Genomic DNA, 19,392 nt, shown 5'->3' with positions numbered 1-19,392 from the left:
AAAATACAAATTAGAGATTAATTCTCATGATATACCATATTTCTCTTATTGTCAATAAATCAAATTAAAAAGCCAACAATAGAAAGAAAGTTGTTGTAAAAGCTGTTAAAATGCATCAATGTGAGCCTCACCGTAGTTTCTTCATCCACATGAACAAACACACTCTAGTTCATTCATGCTAGCTGTGGTGCGTCAGCGTTCTCTAGCTTAGGGGCCAATCCTGTGATTACAAATGGAGAAATACAAGACGAGAGCTTCACATTTATACATCGTTGAGAATCACACAGTGAACAAAAGGGTTGAAGTTTTAGTTGATGTTATAGTTTAAGCATCAGTGTGATAAATGGGGCTGTGGTTAGCTTAGGGGTCAAGTCCCCCTCACATCATGATGGTCATCTGGGGTTAACACCACATTTTTAAACTCCCGAAATAGAGACAAAAAGGGTCAAAATATCAACAACATGCAAACACATTCTACGGCAGCACCAACATCCTTCAGAGCTGTGAAACATCATCATGAACATCTTCTCCAGCTGTCACTCCATTGTCAGTTAGTCTGCCTTCCGACTGCAGGCATCTTCATCATCATCATTCATTTAACATTCTTTGGTTTTCACTTCTTCATCCTCGTTACCTTCTAAACTCAGTGACATTGTTTTCACAAGTCCTGGCCGATCCACCACAAGGCAAGAAGTTACAATCCACCAAGTTCATTTCTTCACCTCATATCATCACCGTTGGGAAATAATGGATCTCGACACAGAAGAGATTTTCACTGATAAACATTCGTTTCAGTCGGTCTTCATCTACTTTCCTCAACTGACAGATTAGCTTGTGGCCCTTAACATCACGAATAAAAATGGAGTGATTTTAATGTTGGGATGGGCTTGGCAAACAGTATTCTGTGATGGTCTCAAAATAACACCAAAAGCTTTAATTATAATCTCAGTTTTCTCCCAAACATGCCAACGTTCTCACTGTGACAATGCAAACATGCTAATGTTTAACAAGCAACGTTTACCATTAGGCTACTGTGTTAGCATGCTAACATCTTCCAATTAGTACCAAACTGATGGGAATGTGGTTCATTTTGCATGTATTGAATCATAATCCAAAGTATTGAACTAATTAAAATGGTGCCAGATGAAAAGTCAGCTGTTCACCAGAGCCAATGGGATTCGTCCTCTGGGGACCATGAATTTTTGTACATGTATTGGCAATTCGTTTTATTGTGAAGATACTTCAACCAAAACCCAAGTGGTGGACCAATTGACCTAACATTACTTCCCGAGAGCCACTAGAAAACAAAGAACAAAAACATCACCTCAGCACCTACAAGCCTGTGCAGACAATATACAATAATATATACTGATATCAGAAGAAGATCTTTCAGGCATCATAGTATCATTGTCCATATTCCCTGGCCCCAAGATGTACCAGCCTGTGTGGTTGTAGTTTCTTGCCCCAATCAAAAGCCTTAGACCTCAGCTGCTTCGTTTCCATCCTTACCCGACTTCCAGAACCCTAAATCTGCTCTGACTGGACCTTCACCCTCCATCCAGCTCTGCTTTTCCTTCTTTCAAAATCCATTTGCCCTGTTGTTCCAGGAATGTAAAAGCCCTATTTATTACAGAGATTACAATCTGCCTACCAGCGGTGTACACTAAAAGCCTGTTTAGAAAAATAGAAAAAGGTAGAACATGTCAAATGAAACAATCTTCTCTCTGCATTCAACACTACATCTAGGCTACCATCAAATGAAACAATAACAATCTAACAAACTAGTGTTGCACAGCAATGTTCCTTTCTTTCTTTGCATTATTTCTGTTTGTTGTGTCAAGTCACATCCTCATTTGATTTTATTAAAAGTGCAAAGATGCCACAGCTGTATTAATTGTAACTGTGTTATTATTTCTGACTTGTAAACGCTTTAACAGCTAACTCATAGACTTATGCATTCCTAAATAACCACAGCTGATGAAAATATCAGAAATATAAGTTCTTATTTGATGAAGGGATAAATTTTCTTTTAGCGAGTTTATCAGTTATCAATTACACTTTTAGTCCTTTTTACCCTCAAGAATAATCTACCTCCTCAATGCAGGAATGATCTCTAAAATTAATTTAATCGTGAAATAAATCAACAAATTGTTTAATATCTATTTTCTTCCAAATTCCCTCAACTGATTAATTTTCTCGGCTAGGTTCTCACACCTATCTGAGATCATTGCATCTTTATCTTAAATATCTGTAGTTTTCCTTGAACCAAATCCTCTTGCTTTCCTGTTGAAGTCCTTGTGTTCGTCTTCCTGCGATTTGCGTTTTATCAGCCCCTTTTCAAACACTGCTGATATCTTCGAGAGCGGCTTCTCTGCCGCCTCTTTTAGCTTCCTGGCATCAAAACGGGGGCTGTACAACAAAATCGGCAGGCGACTGACAAAAGAAGGAACTTCTCCTTGCTTGTCTTTAGGTTCCTTTTTCTTATCTGCTTCTTTCTTGTTGGCGTTGATCTGGTGCATAATTCTGTCTTTGGTAGAGAACATCTGAAAGAGGAGGACGTCCCACATCTTTAACCCCATGGGACCGTCTTTGTTGTTCAGCACTTCCTGATTAGCACATTGGTCTGCCGATGACTTATCGCCACCTTGATCTGTTTTCTCATTGCTGCCACTGGAATCGACCTGAGATTGGGCATTCTGCTCTGGAAACAAAAGTTCCTCTGGCTCAACGACCAAGTGTTTCTTGAGCCGTGTCCATCCGCTGAGCTTACCCTTAAGGCCTTTCGGCTTCTGGGCTGCTTTAGCCTCAGTGGACGGACGGGATGTCTCCGCCGTCACGGCCTTCTTGTCAGCAGTTGAAGATGCAGTTGATGTCGCTGACTTCGTGGAGGGTTCGACCGTCGGGGCTTCCTTCGGCGCAGCTGTAGATTTGGTCCTCACAACGTCCTTGTCTTTGAGTCCAGCTTTTTGCTGAGATGGCGGTGACATTCCTCTCTTTGGGGATGGAGGTTTGACTGAGACTGAGGCCTGAGGCAGAGAGGCAGGAGTGGCAGAGTCAATCACAGCGGCTTTTACTATGGACGGTTTCATGACACTATCTGTTGCTGGATTTGCAGGGGAAATATTCTCTACTGGTAGCTTTGTCGAAGTCTGAATGTTACTGGTGTGCAAGCTAATCTGGACTGGATCGGGGGAAGGCTTTGAGGATTTTGTTTTTACAGGTCTTGATTCAATCTGCTTAGTGAGAAGTTGTGCTTCTCGAGTAGGTTTACTGGTTGAAACAGGATCGGCAGATTGGATGGAAGGGTTCGTTTTAGCGTTCAGTGAGGATACTTTTCCTTCCTTAATGGAATATTTTGCTCGGTTTCTTTTTCTCTTTTGCATTTGGGAAATTACCTCTACCTCTGCACTGTTAGCCAGGACTGAAACGTCTTTAGTTGTGGTTGGTTTTGAGATATTCTCTGTGATCGACTTTGCAGAGGGCTGATCGGTGCTAGTGGGTGTTTTACTTCGAAGAGGTGTAGTGGGATTGTTTGTCTGGTCTTTAATGATGACTGAAGAAGGTTTATTTTCTGTACTGTGGTTTAAAGAGACTGGAGTTTGAGGAGACTGGGGCAAGGTTGGAGTATAGCGTCGAGTAGGTGTATTACGCAGTCTTGCGTCTGGTAAAGGGGAGGCTCTTGTTGGGCTCCAAGGTTTAGTTACTCGAGGAGGGATAAGTGGGGCTTTAGCATCTCTGGTGGCTTCAACAAGAGGTTGAATATTTGTGGCAGTGTGGTTATTTAAATTAGTGTGTGAGATGGTATGTAGAGTGTGAACATTAGTTTCTATAGATTTATTTGTTTCACTGACAGATTGCCCAAATCGTTTCACTCCAATCTGAGAGCTCACTGAATTTACAGACGTTTGAACTTTATCTCCAGACAACGTGATTTGACTTGCAATGGTTTGCTGTTCTATACTGTTAGCCAGGGCATAACCAGAGGAAGAGGAAACTGTTGTCTCAGTCTTAGACGTTACAGAATGTGTTGTCCTTGTAGGGAGACTTGCTCCATAGTCATTGACTACTATTGGCTGAATGAAAGGGGATTGTTCTTTTACGGTGGATTTAGTTGTACTTTGTAATGCCGATGTCTCAGACGATCTGTGCTCTGCAAGAACGTTGGCGATCTGTTTACCATCTGCTTTTGACTTTGTGTAGATTCTTGTTTGAGCAACAGGGCCAGAAACAGGTTTTGCACTGATGGCTGGTTTTGTTGCAGGTAGAATCTCGGGTCCGTTTAATCTCAGCTGAGGGCTTTTTGGTGAGACATGCCTTATGGCAGGGCTAGATGGCATGGTAGTTTTAATAACCTGTACAGTATTAAATGATGGTTTCATGCTCACTGCTGGGTCTGTCATCATAGGCATAATGGATTCTGTATGAGGCTTGTTGGGGACGTGAATATTGCTGCCTGAATTGGATTTGTTGGAGTGGGCAATTTCTGCAACAGGTCGGCCGTGTTGAATAGTCTCTAAACGTCCTGGTTGTGCAGGTGAGACAGATTCTGTGGAGGACTTCAATCCTGCAGACAGTTTGTTTTCACTGCTAGGCGTGTTCAGCACTGTGTTTCCTTTTAAAAGATTAGAAGCTGGTCTTGTTTCAATAACACATTTTCTTTGAATGCTTTCTGCTATAATAGCTACGCTGGGGCACTCTGTTGGTGTTTTCCCAGTCAATAAACTCACTCTTCCATTGGTGAGTTGTGATTGCAGTTCTGTGCCCACGGTTGAGTTGCCGACTCTGTTAGTGTCGATATTATTATAAGTGGGGAGTTTAGGTTCTGTATTGACTTGGCTTGACACTATCGCGTCGTTAGCAGGGATGTTATGGATGGTTCCAACTACTTGTGTGGACGCTACTGTAGCTCTTCTTGAGTTTGTGTAGAGATTTTCTCTTTGAATAACTTTATCTTGGCCACTGGATAATATGCTGCTCTGTGTGTTTAGAAGTACATTCTCAATAGTTTTGGTGAGCTTTGGGAGCTCTTTTGTGGGCATATTGGAGGTCATATCTGAAGGGAATTTAATGCCTGAAATGTTGGGTAATTTGGTTGCATTGACAGAAAGGTCCGGTATTTTGGGTTCTGTGTTAGGTCTTCCCACTAAATTACCATTAACAGCAGGTGTATTTGGTGCACTTGATGCTTTAGACGATTTCAAAGTCAGACTTTCTCCTGGCAAATGAATCTTGTGTCCTACTGTTTGATTATTCCTGTGAATTTTAGTTTCAGTGCGACGCTGCTGCGTGAATTTTGTGCTTTGGACCGCTGCAGATACTGTGCTGAGACTACACTGTGCAGAACATACAGATGCTGTAACAGGCTCATGTTGCAAAACTGATCCTGTGGTGGCGATAATTGATTCTTTGGAGAATAGTTTTGAGAATTGGGCCTCAGTGTTTGTTTTGTTGAGGATAAGTTCGGTATTACGAGCCACAGAAGGCAAAATGTTCCCCGTGTTTGTTTTATTGAGTGGAGTAACTTCTTCACTTTGTTTATGTAAAACCGCTTCAGCAGCCACTTTACTGGGCAGTGTTTTTTCCGAAACCAGTTTGTTGGCTTGTTGTATTCCTAAGATTAATGCACCATTTATGATGGCATTCCCTGAGAATTTGGGCTCTAAATCTGTGGCAGGAGACGGAACAACCAGGTTTTTACGATCAGCTAGGTCTTTAACAGGCTTGGCAGTGAGTTGGACATTGAGACCATTTGCTGTTGATGGACTGACTCCACCGGGAGTTTTCAAAGACTGGACCGGAGATATGTCTACGTGTCCTGACTGTTGTTTGGCATTTGTGACCTTGGATTCTCCTTTTGTAGGGGTTTTCTCAAGATTGCAACCTTTCTCCATCCCTTTTAAACTACGCTGTTTTTCAACATTTGGTTTTACTTTCACTAAGGGTGAGGAAGAACTCGACAGACCATTGCTATCAGTCAGGCATGGAGTCGTATTTCTCGTTGTCTCTATAGAAAATAGTGCCACACTTTGTGTGTTTGGCTCACCTGCTGGTATCGGATCCTCAGAGTATGAGGCTTTTGCTGTGGATACATTGCTTGTGGATTGTTGCATTGTGTTCTGTGACAAGCCAAGAGGAAGATCAGGTCTTATTGCGTCCACGCTAGATGTTTTAAGTGATTGTATTCCAATACTTTGAGCTGCAGACTGAGTTTCCTCAAACACATCTTCGCTACGTCTGACGATCCGTTCCACTGGATCCTCAAAATCCCTTGGAGGTTGTAAAATGTTAGCAACAGAAACCTCCACCGAAGACGGAAGATCTTGATGTCCATTGATTTGTTGTGTTGCATCAGACTTTGACACGTTTACAGTTACGTCTGACTGTGTTTTATTTGAAGAGGTTCCATTAAACCGGCGGGTTGCAGGGCTGTGATGGGATGCTTTAGTCCTTATCCCTCCATAGGCTGCATACTCAGATGGAGTAAGCCCGTAATATGTCAATTGGGATTTGTGCTTTGAGGTTACAAATAACATTTGATTCTCCAATAGTGACGACAAGGACTTACGTGCATCGACCCCAGGGGGACGATAAGGGGACGACAGGGGGGTTGGACTTGGTGGTGCTTCAATTGAAATCACTGCCGTAGGGTTGAGAGTATTTGGTACAGAAGACAAAAATGATGGGACTTTTGGCAAAGATGAAGCCTCACTTTCAGGAACTTGGTTTGTTTGTAGTTTTGGGATGACTGGTTCTATTAGTGTTGGTTTTACCACAGCAGAGTAAAGTGCAGTCATGCTTGATGCCAAGTTCTCCCTTGGGTACAGATCAGTATTGGCAAAGCTTAGATTGATCATACTCCTTTGTGTCTCTATCTTTTCATAATTGCTGGCTTGTTTGATAGCAGTAATGTGATTAACATCAGTCCGCTTCAGTTCTTCTGCGGCAGATGGAGGTTTACTTAGAACACTGGTTTGAATCGCTGATTTCTGTCTTGGAGCTTCGTTGGGAATTGCAGGAGCTTGTAGATCTTGGGAGGACTTGAAAGCAGCAAATAAAAGTGGGTTAGGTTTGGATATTTCAATACAGGGCGTGGACACTCGAGCTGGTGTAGAAGAGGGAGTCTTAGGTCTTCCACCTCGGGACATGGACGCATTCCATTTCTGATCAGATTTCACCACTGACACAGCTGTTTTCTTTCTGTATACATCAGAAAATGATGCCCCCTGGTAGGTTGGGTTTATTGCTGTAAGGTCCTGGATGGAGGGAGGTTTAGAGATCTCATAAAACGTTGCCTTCGATGTATAAATCCTGCTTTCAATGGCGTCAGGCCTTGTCTCTTTAACTGCTTCAACAAGGGATATTTTTGAGGCGGTTATCTCAGGGGGCATCTTGGGGCTTGGAACAAAGTTGCCATTATTGGTAGGTCTGGCAGTCCAGGACGACGTCTGGCTCTCAGGGTTTTCCTTTGAACCGGCGTTTGTCTCCCTCTGGCTGGGAACAAAAGGTTGTGTTTGAGTGTTTGGAACTGATAGCAGCAGTGGAAGAGGAGGTAGGTCTGCAACCGGAGAAGGTCCCGGGCCTTGACCACAGTGAGGGGCAGCTGGGGATAGGGTCAGGCTGTGAGTTGATATTTTAGTGCTGCATTGCGACACAGCGACCGGAGGGACTGTTGTGACTAACCCATGGGAATTTGGTGTCATGTTTAAATTGAAAGCAGAGGGAAGAGTCGGTGCTGGAAGCCGCTCGGCTGGTGATGGGGGTGGTGAAACCGAAGGTGGCATCATGAAAGGAGTCACGTCATCGAATAAAAAAGAGGAGCACTCATACAGCGGAGCCACCTGCTCCTCAGAAGTCCTGATCTGAGCTATGTAGGACGGAGGGGGGAAGCTGCCAGTTTGGCCATAGGAGCTGCTCCGAGGATGAGGGAATGCAGATGCAGAGTGATCGTAGAGAGATTCAAAGGGGAAACTGGACACCGAAGGGTCCTCAATGTAAACCGAATCCGGTGTCCCTGGCGGGCTGGACTGGTCGCTGTGCTCGAGGTCTGTGCTCGCCTCGTTGACAGGTGACAAACAGGAGCGAAAGGGGACGGGCGTCTGAGAGAGGCTCCCTTTTTTCTTGGCTCTCTTCTTCTTGAGTTTCTGAAGCCTCGCGTTGTCTTTGCCTGGTTTTGGCAGTAAGGGCGGGGGATACTGCTGGGAAAGGTCAGGCTCCAGCCCGTTAATGTAGCTGACTTCCATCAGCATTTCTTTAGACCCCTGCAAGACAGACGAGACGCATCAGTCTAATTATCTTCAGCCCAAAATCCACTTATGTAATAACAGCAAAGCAGACACAAAACTGTCAAATTACTCATCAAAAGAGGCCTGTCATGTAAAAGTTGGTTTCATCATATTTGCTTGACAACAAAACGAATGCTTATAATATAATTTGTGGTCAAAGTTTCCCAAAAAAGACTTAAACTGAGCCAAGAGCCAACAAATGTTTCATGAGGAGGTGACACATCACACGGCTGCCTTAACAGCCGTCAGAGCACATCTCTGGCTGCTGGTGGGATGTTCTCTATCAGTGGGCAGTTGTTGGAAACGTTGAGGAGTTTTGTTCCAATACAGAGTTTTTTTTCTTTATTATGGATATAATAGATATTTGATTATGGTCATCAATTGTGTTTCGTTAAATACAATAAGTTGTTTTTCCTCCTTTTCAGCTGGACAGTTCTTTGAAGATTTGTGAAACCTGGACCTGGATCAACTTTGGATGATGAAAACTTTGATACTGCACAAACCGTATTCACTGTCGCTTTATTATTCTCTTTATTTCAAGCTTTATGTTGGAAATGTACTGAAATCATGTTGTAATGACAAATTTCATTTTACCAACGGTAGTGAAGCCAATAGTGAGTGTTGTCTTCTGTTTGCAGGTAGAATAATAATCTCAGCAGTAGAACATCTTTTCTTACAATTAAAAAACTTCAATTAAACACATTCCTGATGTTCGATTCCTCAGTACTTTAGTCGTCGGTGAGTTCCTCTGTTTGCTTCCTTTGTCATTCATGTGTAGGCGAGCTCATTACTGCTTCTACTGTGTTCCCGGTGTCGTGTACTCAGCTGCTTCTACAACTGTACTGATTCAACCCGAGCTAATGGCTGCGAGACAAGTCTGCAGCTGGCTTTAGAAAACTCTGAGCTGTCGTGACAACGGGCTCATTAGCAGCTTTCCAAAGTCTTGATCGGGTCCTGAAGATGCTGCATGGCTACAAGAAGCGTCACTATTGGAAATAGAAAGGCATGTCAAGCGGTCGCTTATTGCAAGGCTGCTTTGAAACGATGCCAAACTACTTATGAATATAGTCTCAAGGACACAGTCGGATTTAAAAATGACCTCTGCAGGAAATAAAAGTGAAGCCGAAGGAGGATGATTGACAGGTCCAGGAGGGTGACCGGGTTCCAGAGGGGAGGAGGGGCGCAGCAGTTAGCGAACGCTCATAAGAACAGAAACTTAAAACGAGAAGCAGTGAATTGGGTCCAAATTATTTTGTCATTATTATTACAAGTAGAACAATAAGAGGGAGGTCAAAGGTCAGAAGCATAATTAACTGACAATAAATGTAACGTGTACTCAGGATTATAAAAGACAAAGACGTGTAGTTTCCAGTTTGAGCGGCAGCTGAATTTTGACATACGTAATGTATGAAAGCTTATACAAACAGCAATTCATTTTAAAATGTGACATTTTACAGTTGGTTTGGTTCACTTTATGATAAACATTTACTTTTTAAAATGAATTTAACTAGAATCTTCATCAGTCACTCCCGAGGTAGAAGCTGCTCTTCCTGGGATCCGTAAAAAAACAAACTCAAGTTTTACTAAAATCCAAAACAAAAGAGGAAACAAAAGAAAACCAGCAAACTACAAAAACAAATCAACACAAATTCTACTTTCAATTACAATAACAACGAACAACAACCTGAACAAAAAAAACACAAGAACAACATTCAAACAAACCATAAATAACAATAAAACTGCTCATGGAAAGAACAACAGGTATCTGTATTGTTCTCATTCTGTTGCCAGTTGATCTTTGGAGGTGACACTAGAAAAAGGTCCGGGGCCTATTTATAGACCGAGGGGAAATAAGAGCAAACAGCGACCGACTGACACGGAGCACCTGCTGCCCGCCGTCCTGCACACACACACACACACACACACACACACACACACACACACACACACACGGCCTCAGTCTGCTGGAAATCAATCCCACGGCCCAAATCCTCTCAGAGCTGCGCCGACTGTGAGCTCAGCCTCGTGTTTCGTCTTAACATTTATTATATATGTCATGTTGGCACCAGTTGGTCTGAGAGAAGCAGGATTATTACACCCAATGTGGTATTTTTCTGTAAATTTGACTGTTTTTTTAATATTTAAAGCATAAAAAACATCTCACTGCGATATGTCGCTGCTGACTTCAAATTTGAACACTGTTTGGCTCGTTTTGAGCCAAACATTGTTTAACATGAATCCCTGTCGTCGAAGTGACTCCTGCAGTGACGAGGTGGCCAGCTGACACATGAGAAGTCTCCCTTTTAAGGCTCTGGGGTTGGATATCTGGGAGGCTTCCACTGGAGCCGCTCAGAAGAGGAAAGTATAAGATTAGCTTTGTGGTAAAACTGTGCCATGACCTCAATCTGTCGAGACTTACAGAGGAGGGCGAGCTCTTAATTAATCATCACGTTGCGACATTATGAATCTGAGCAACACTTACTTGTGTTTTGCTGGACAGAATGCAAAACAAACAATTTACTTACAACGAAAAGTGGATTCTAAGGCCAAGAAAAGAAAGACAGTGAACGGGCCGGTGAGCAGGGTTCGTTAATCGCTGCTGATATCTATCGATGGCGCAAAATTGTGCAGAAACATGTTAAAAACTGCTTTGCAAGCTCCTAATCTCACAGACAGCAACGTCTGCTATGCATCATGCCTTTGAGATTCCAGACCGTGCTCACATGCATCGATCACATTCTATGCAGGTTAGCGCCCCGAGCCGACGGGTCAGCGCCACTCTGCAGTACCACCAGCTGGTCAATCAACAGACACACTTTGAGTTTGACTGGTTTACCTTTGGGCGAGCGGCTGTCGGGGGGGACAAACTGCTCTCTGCTTGTTAATCCCGGCTCAGAGTGCCACAGGGCCACTCATCCTGAAGTGAACTGAAACCTTGGGGAGCGAGCCACCGTGCACGTGGCCACTCCAAAAATAAAACCGGTCGCCTTCAGTGTGTGTGTGTGTGTGTGTGAGTGTGTGTGTGTGTGTGTGTGTGTGTGTGTGTGTGAGTGTGTGTGTGTGTGTGTGTGTGTGTGTGTGAGTGAGTGTGTTGCAGGGGGGCAGACGGGGGTTTCCAGGCCACCTGAGATGGCTGAGGTGCAGCCCCTACTGGCGGCCGGAGGACACCTCCACCTGAGGGGGAAGATGGTCGTCCAGCAGGGAAAAGTCCAGTATGTGAGCAGGACGCGAGCCTTTTACCCGACACCAACAAGGGTTCACTCGTTGTTGTAACCCAACCCAGGTGTTGTTTACCGTTACAACATCAAACACACCTTTAGTTCGGTGGGAATCATCACTCTTGGTGGCTTGTTAAGACATTTCAAAAACTAATAAAGCTCCATTTACAAAAAGTCTTTCACGGTCACGAAGCATTTCTTCTCCCAGGTTTATTTAACAAAGATCTAAAAAGAAAGAATGATTTGGAAATCAACTATTTTCTTGAGTAGAATATGTGACTATGACAAGCTTCCTGTTTATTTTTTTACTTTGAAGCCACAATTTTATGGCGAAGATACAACAAAAGATACAACAAAAGCGAGTTTCTCTCTTCTGTAAATCAAGTGTCACTTTACCTCGTAAAACTTTGCTTCCTCTGATGATGGAGTAGGTGCCGATCTGCTTTTAAGCAAGTCGTGAACACCCTTAACTACAGCAGAGGAGCCACTCGGGGGCCCTCTACGGTTCAGCAGCAGATAGGCAGTATTTTGACTATATTTAACCATGTGGCATAGTTTTGTGTATTTCGTAATTTGTATTTGAATGGTAAATAACAATAAATCTCTTGCTGGCTTCTTGCTCAAAAGCCCCTGGAGATCACAGACTCAGTGTTGTTGCACTAATGCCGCACTTCACTCAGTGGCCCCTCCTCTAAACCAGTTATTCCCCAAAGACTGGGTCGAAGCCAATGTTGAAGAATCTGAACGCTGCATTCTCTCTAGTGTCCACCAGGGGGCGACTCCTCTGGTTGTATAGAAGTCTATAGAAAATGACTCTACTTCTCTCTCGATTTATTCCCTCAGTAAACATTGTAAACATGAGTTTATGTCTCAATCTCTAGTTTCAAGTCTTCTTCAATACAGCATGATGTTCATTTAGTACATTATGGTCCATTTAGAGTCACACAGACCATAAAGCAGGGGATGCTTTAGGGCGGGGCTACACAGTGATTGACAGGTCTCTACCAGAGACGTATATGGCATCTCTGCGTCACTCCTCCTCAGTCCATATATGGTCACTTCCTGTTCACGGGTTGCAAAAAAATAAGATGGCGACCGCCAAAATGCTGAACTCGAGCCTTCAAAATGTCCAAAAATCAATGGTTGACGTCACGACTACGTCCACTTCTTATATACAGTCAATGGTCATTTTATATGAGACTCCAAATTAATTTCCTCCATAATCTTTTATTTAAAATTCATCCTTGCAGTACACATTTAAACCACAAGAGGGAGCGTGAATGTTCGTATTGTTCTGATAATTGTTGCCGATTTAAAACATTGAACCTGACAGGAAAGACGAGCGTACATTCAAGTAGTTTTACAAATGAGAGGAAATGAAAAGAATGAGACGATTACCATAACGTGTTCTTTTGGTCTTATTTCTCAAGTATTTAGCATGTGTTTATGTTTTCATAACAAACATAAACACAACATAAACATAAACACAAAAAAAATAGTTATGATTTATGAAACATAAATCTCTTGAAAATGGCTGGTTTACAAATTCAAGACAACATAAGGTGATGTGGAAATCGCAGTAAAAATGGTCAAGAATGTTCATTTACTCACACATTTGTTCTTGTTGTGAAAGTTTGGGACGTACTTAAGCCTTCCTCTTGCACTATTGATTAAAATACGTTTTTAAGGACTATTTTTTATGCAATCTAAATCTACCTTGTACCAAACGCTGTTTAAGTCGATTTTGGCCTCCAGCTAAAACGAGCTGAAAGAGAAACAACCACCAGCTTACAGAGTTGTTACGGGATGTTGTGTGCTCGCAAACAATTAGCAACATTAGCATCCATTAGAGGTCATGTTTCTGGCCACCTGAAGATTTTAGGCGCAATGTTCGCTCTCCTTTTAGCTCACTCTGAGAGTGGCAGTGATGAGGCCTTAACTCCAGATGAATTAGCTGACGAGTTTTCTACTTTCACTGGTGATGTGATGGAGCATAACGTTAGCGTTAGCTTGCATTTCATCATCAGCTGCTCCATTCCTACGTGGCCACCAGCTGGCTAGTGAAAACCAATCACATTCATTCGATCTCACTCACAACTCGTTGAATGCCGCACATTGCTACCAACAGAAGAGTGACATTTTTGTTCGGATGGTTTTCTGTAACCATGTGTTGGATGAAAGCATTGTGGGATTAGCAAGCTAGCAGAGTAGCCAGGTGTTTTACTCGTGGTTACCGAGTTTTTTTTACAAAAACTGACAATTTTAGATGCTTTAGAAACAGGAGGTGTTGAAGAAAATCTACATTTGAGTAAATATTTTGCAGACTAATCAAATTGTTTTACAAGATATTCAACCTTTGTTTCTTTACAATGCATTTAACACTTGACTTCTTTCTTGACAGGGCTTCTATAAATACAATAAAGTAGGCCATGAATATCAGAAATGAGTTTACAGATAATTACAATTCCTCCTCGGCCTTGTGGTGGTTTGTTGATGGTGTTTTTCGCGTTTCCACTCGTTGTCTTTTTGATTCCTCATGGTACATTACATTCGTCCGCCCTCTGGCATATCGGAGAATCGTGCAACAAACAGCTCGTCAAACGTAAACGCCTTTGTGCTCGCACGCCGTCCGCAGAGGCTCGCGCCACAGTGCCACTCGCAAGTGTGAAGACAACCGTAGCTTTCTGCGTGAGCTCAGCCGTTAGCAGAAGGCCAGAGCGAAACTATTCGCCACATTTTCTCTCCATTTCTTAAACGTTTGGCGGATATTGTAGCTCCCTGGAGCCTTGAATCACAGTTCATCGTCTCAAATATGCATTATGGATTCTAAGACCCACCAACACAGCAAGATGATGTTTTTGATGTGTAACTTTATCCCACTACTCTGAGTGATGTTTCGTCTTTTCTTTGTTTAAAGACATAATTCTGCTGTGGAAGTATATTCACCCTCATAGTCTGCACTCTAAACGATGTCACCGTGAAGTAACGATAAAATACCAGCAGCAGAGACTTCAGTCATTTACTGTTATTTACAGTGCAACTGTAGTTTATTTTAACAATATCTTATCGTATATTGGAATACAGTATGCAACAGTATACCGTAGTATAACTGGGTTTTACGGTAATTTTATGTCTCCGTTTATTTACAAAGGGTAATAAAATCTGCTACTTTTGCATTTAATTCCCCAACAAAAAGTAGAAAACACAAGAATGAATTAAAGTGTATTACTTCTCCTCAATCATTTAAACAGCTGACTTTGTAAGACACGTGATATTAGGAACATTTGTGTTCCATAACTGAAGAGGTACTGCATGTTTAGAAGAGAAATGTATAAAAACACACATTTTACACATGTGACTGTGACCTGCATGAAGTACATGACAGTGAAGGGAGAAGAGAAGAGAAGGGAGGAGCAAACAGTTCATCGTCCCGTTATAACCGGGCTTAGCTGTGAAGCCGCAATCTACAACTACAGGTTTGTCTGTTTCTATATTGTATTTACCACTTATTAGTGTATTTGCATTGTTACTATTGGCTGATAGATGATGAGCATCCTGTTTACAGTCCCAGTTCTATTATTAGTCAATTATTCTGTCACCGTGCACTGACTGATTGACTGGTTGATGAAGTGTCTGACACACACACGCACGTACACTTACCCTCCATTGTCTGGATGCCAGGCTGATGTGTAACCCCCCCCCCCCTCACACACACACACACACACACACACACACACACACACTCAGCCTTCTATCACTGTAAATTTAGCAACAGAAGCTTCTCAGCTGCTCCGTTCCTAAACCTGAGCCCTCCTCTTCCAGCCGCAGTATTTCAGCCATCTCCTCCTCCAGGGTCATGCCTGCCCCCCCCCTCTTCCACACATTAACATACAACACACACTCTCATCCCACAGCCAATAAGGGCCTGATGATCTCAACACATAACACAAGGACTTATTCTCTGAGCGCTCCAGGTTCTTACAGACCTTCATCCCATCGTCCGAGGAGCTTCTTCTCTTCCTCTCTGAGGTGAGACGACCACTGACCTGACCTGACCTACACCACATGATCCCCACTTTGTGTTTTGCTCCTTTTAAGCCAAAATCTGCTGTTTGTAGATTGCTATTGTTTTTGTGGGGAAAGCGGCTCAGGCGTGCTGTAAGAGAAAACCTCCGATCGTCGTCTGTCGGCCGAAACCTCAGGAGGGTTTGAAATCGACGAAGACACGTCTGCGTGTCCAACACGTGTAGTTTGTGTTTGAGAGGTAAACCGCCGGAGTCCAGATTGATTTCACACGTTCATAAACACGTCTCTTTATGTAACAGAACCATGTGTTTATCACAAAAGCGGAGTCAAACTATTCAAGCAGTCAAAGCGTGTCAGTTACTGCCAAACGTTGTGTGAACTTCGAGCAGTTTGCACCTCGACTCTACGTGAGGTGTTCAGCTGTGAAGCTGTCAATCGCAGCTGTTCATGGATTTAACTTTTCATGTTTTCCATCTCATTCATCTGCTTTTACCGGCACGCTCTTTAAATCTTCAATACATTTAGTTCAGTTGCACTTACTTCTGCTTTTTCAATATTTTTGTCTTGGATGTAATCTGTGACCTGCTGAATTGTCCAATATGAACATAATTATGTCTTTATATACCGTGCTGGTATCGACACACCTAACTCACAGCTGCATGTGATGATCTGCTGTTGTGCCTCAAAGTAATGCAGATTTCTTTGAGCGCCGGAGAAGTTTTATTCAAGAAATTGTTTTGTTTGAAAACTGTGGACTAAATGTGAACTTATCTGCTCGTGCACGTTCACAGACGAGCAGCTTGGTCAGATCTTTAGTTTCAGTCCGGCCTCTCTCAGGATGACTGCCGTCTCTTTGTCCTCTTTTATTTACGTCTAAACAGCAGAAAGTGAAAGATTCTCCTCCTGTAACATCCTGTTGCTCTGTTGACCTTTACCCTTTAAACCCCCCACACATCCATCATGGTGGACTGAAAACAAAGCCGGCCTCTCTGAGGCTTTGGGAGGCATCATAGTGATGATACGTAAGTGATGATAAGACGCAGAACGAGCATCTTTCAGCAGACCGATGGATCGGTCCATAAATTCATCTCGGCATTTCAATCTAATTCTGCTCTGGATTGGCTCAGGATGTGATTCTCACCTCAACACTTCAGAGTTCTGGTTTCAGAGACGCTTCGCAGAATTCATTGTTCTCACACTGACCAAGTGAAGTGACCGGCCACTAAATATACGGAGCGCCGAAGTGCCGGCATGCACCGAGCGAACGATGGCACACCGAGCGAACGATGGCACACCGAGGCGAGGCCGCTGTCAGCTGCCAGTCCATCAAAGAGCTGGTTTTGTCGCGAGGCGGATGCTGATTGGCCGTTTGAGCGCCGAGGATCCTCCCGCCGGACCGAGCCGAGGGATTAAAGCTGCTATTTGGACGCCGTTCCTCAGCTGATGGGTAGAAACCCGACCCAGAGCTAATCCTCCGAGTCCCCTGCAGCTGTGCTCGCCGCTAAGTGTGAAGGACTCACCCAAAGACTTTAAATATATGTATCTAAATGTATTATACATATATATCAAACATGATGTATGGAATATACAGATAGCAGGAATACAACCACATTGTCTCGGACAGAGCGGCTCCTCGTCCCTCTTTGGACTCGGGAATGATGCTCCAGTCAGTCAGCGAGACCTTGGCTGGATTAGAGCGGTATTTCCCCAATATAGGACTGGAGTTTGGCGTCTCTTTATGAACTGGAAAGCTGCTGTTGAATTCCGGGAAAGCGTTGAACTATGACCTCATAGTTCAACGCAGTTTTGATGGACTCTTTTTTTGACGTATCGTTTTAAATGAGTCCAAAAAGACATGAGCGAGCTGAATTGGACTGTTTTAAATATGAAGTCAAATTTTAGCTTCAGAGGTGCTAGCAGGCACGTTTTGTTGAGCACGGCTAACTGTTCCCACCCTGTCGTTATGCTAAGCTAAGCTAAGCGTCTCCTGGTTGCAGCTTCACATTTACTGCACAAACATGAGTGGCATCAATCTTCTCGTCTAACTCTTGGCAAGAAAGCCAATAAAATAATATTTATATTTTATGCAGCAGGACAGATGTTTCAATGGGGGTCAAACTCTTAAACCTTTCTGCTGTTATAACAAAGGCTCTTTGTTTCCTCCCTCAGGTGTGAAGTCTGCTGTCAACATGTCCGACACAGAGGAACTGTGAGTGTCAACAACAACACACACTCATGTCACTCTCATTCCTTTCAATTTGATTAGAAAACAACAAACTGGCTTTTCCTGTTTGATTGATTTGTGAATGTCTTTCATCTTTCAGGGATCAGCTGGAGGGTAAGTGACGAGCACTCCGTTTGATTCATGACATAAATCAACCAAATAGGCAAGCTAAGCCGCTTCATTTAAAATGATCCCATGAAACGCGTTGAACTTTTATTCAATCATAATCATTCTAGAGGCTGCGCTTGCTCAGAATATGTAATAATGGCCTCAAATGTGCAGCTTATACATATAAAAAATATATATTTTGGATGCATTTGGAAATAAATGATGTCACAAATGTTTTCATACAAACATGTGACTGTAATGTACATCCAGGTTTAGAATATTTAAATGTGATTGTGATGTTGGTATTTGTTTCTGTTCCACCTCACACCTTGTTCCCTCACACCTTGTTCCCTCACACCTTGTTCCCTCACACCTTGTTCCCTCACACCTTGTTCTTCCAAAACCGAAGAGGAGGAAGGTAAAGACGACTGACTCCATTCCATATTTAAGATCTTTTCTTCACTGCACTAATTTGTCAGCTGCCTGATTTCACCCTTAATTTGAAGTGTTTTGACGACGACACCTGCTCTTCATACAGGAAGCTCTAACATCTGCACAGAGCTTATTTCAGTCGGAGTTGGAACTGTAATGATTTACTGTGATTTAAAAAGGTGTTGAAAGTTAAACACGTCAGGATCTCAGTCGAATGCATCGCTTCGTTGTTTTATTTACCTTCGGTTGCATTAAAGATAGCTTCTTATCTATAAATGTCTTCTTTTTTTATCCCTTGTTCAATATTTACTTGTCTTAACAAAACCGAAGCGTAGGTTTCTGTTTCCTGGCTCGCTAACACGCAGCTGTCGGTCAAACACGTCCACGTTCAGGGTGACTGTGTTCTCTTTCTGACTGAGTGATGTTTTGAATCACATGGTTGAGAAAAAGGATGTGAGAGAGCTTAGACGCTCTCTACATCCACATTTTCTCGGCATGTGACATGTTTTACGCTGTCATCTGTTGACGTCACATCGATGCCGCCGTCATTGACCTCATTCACACAACGGACATATTTCTAACGGTGGAGGTGGAAAACTACCCGGAGGACTCCCATGAAACAGATCGATGTTGGAATGTTAAATTTATCATATTGAAATGTTTTCTTTTAAGATCATCATACAAAAGGTAATGATGAATGAAACCCTTGAATCTGGAACATTTGCTGATGTAAAGACGTGTTCTGGGTTTTACGTATTAACTTATCCAGATAACTCAATAAACCTGCAACACTCCCGAGTAGAGCTTCTTTATTCCGTTTACGTTTGCTCAATCCAGCCAACCAATCAAATTCGTTTTAGGGCCAATGTTTCTGTTAGCAGATCTAAAATCAAGGAAATTATGTTTTATTTTTTCTCGATTCATCTAATTTGCTGCAGATTAAACAGTAAAAGTCATAAAATCAAGTTTCTTGGTTTTTGGCTGTCGCCGTGTTATTACTTTGCAACCGGAGGTGACACGAGAAGGTTGAGCTAAGTACAACCAAAAGCTGAATAAGACGTTTGAAGGCGACCATGTTGTTACAATTGACTTCCATGAAGTG

General features: G+C 42.8%; 2 protein-coding genes and 1 long non-coding RNA gene across 6 annotated transcripts in view; 2 read left to right on the top strand and 1 right to left on the bottom strand.

The window, feature by feature from the left end:
- The window catches only part of LOC306793731 (uncharacterized protein), a 28,953-nt gene extending 19,945 nt beyond the window's left edge, over positions 1–9,008 (top strand). For both annotated transcript variants that reach the window (XR_013772896.1, XM_079291473.1), the window contains exon 14: positions 8,708–9,008. Coding sequence is in view for 1 of the 2 variants with exons in the window: in XM_079291473.1 (XP_079147599.1) it covers positions 8,708–8,733 (26 nt within the window). In the remaining variant the exon portion in view is untranslated. The remainder of the gene's footprint in view (positions 1–8,707) is intronic.
- On the bottom strand, positions 251–11,200 carry LOC306793713 (uncharacterized protein). Of its 3 annotated transcripts, XM_079291442.1 has the most exons (3): positions 11,119–11,200; positions 6,044–8,258; positions 2,730–3,026 (listed from the first exon to the last, which is right to left on the bottom strand). In XM_079291442.1, the coding sequence occupies exons 2-3, from the start codon at positions 8,244–8,246 to the stop codon at positions 2,848–2,850; spliced, it is 2,382 nt and encodes a 793-aa protein (XP_079147568.1). In that variant the 5' UTR covers positions 8,247–8,258; positions 11,119–11,200; the 3' UTR covers positions 2,730–2,847. The 3 variants fall into 3 exon arrangements, with proteins under 3 accessions (XP_079147567.1, XP_079147569.1, XP_079147568.1); XM_079291441.1 differs by having other exon boundaries at positions 251–8,258; XM_079291443.1 differs by lacking the exon at positions 11,119–11,200 and having other exon boundaries at positions 251–3,026; positions 6,044–6,237.
- Positions 11,201–15,407: 4,207 nt separating this feature from the next.
- Positions 15,408–19,392, top strand: part of LOC306796000 — a 4,789-nt gene continuing 804 nt past the window's right edge. Inside the window, exons 1-3 of the long non-coding RNA XR_013773027.1 lie at positions 15,408–15,529; positions 17,696–17,735; positions 17,851–19,392. The exon at positions 17,851–19,392 is cut by the window's right edge and continues 804 nt beyond it. This is a non-coding gene — a long non-coding RNA (uncharacterized lncRNA). The remainder of the gene's footprint in view (positions 15,530–17,695; positions 17,736–17,850) is intronic.

This window comes from Melanostigma gelatinosum, assembly GCF_949748355.1.
Source record: "Melanostigma gelatinosum genome assembly, chromosome: 2".
NCBI classification, from domain to species: Eukaryota; Metazoa; Chordata; class Actinopteri; order Perciformes; family Zoarcidae; genus Melanostigma; species Melanostigma gelatinosum.
This window is presented reverse-complemented; position numbering and strand designations above follow the sequence as displayed.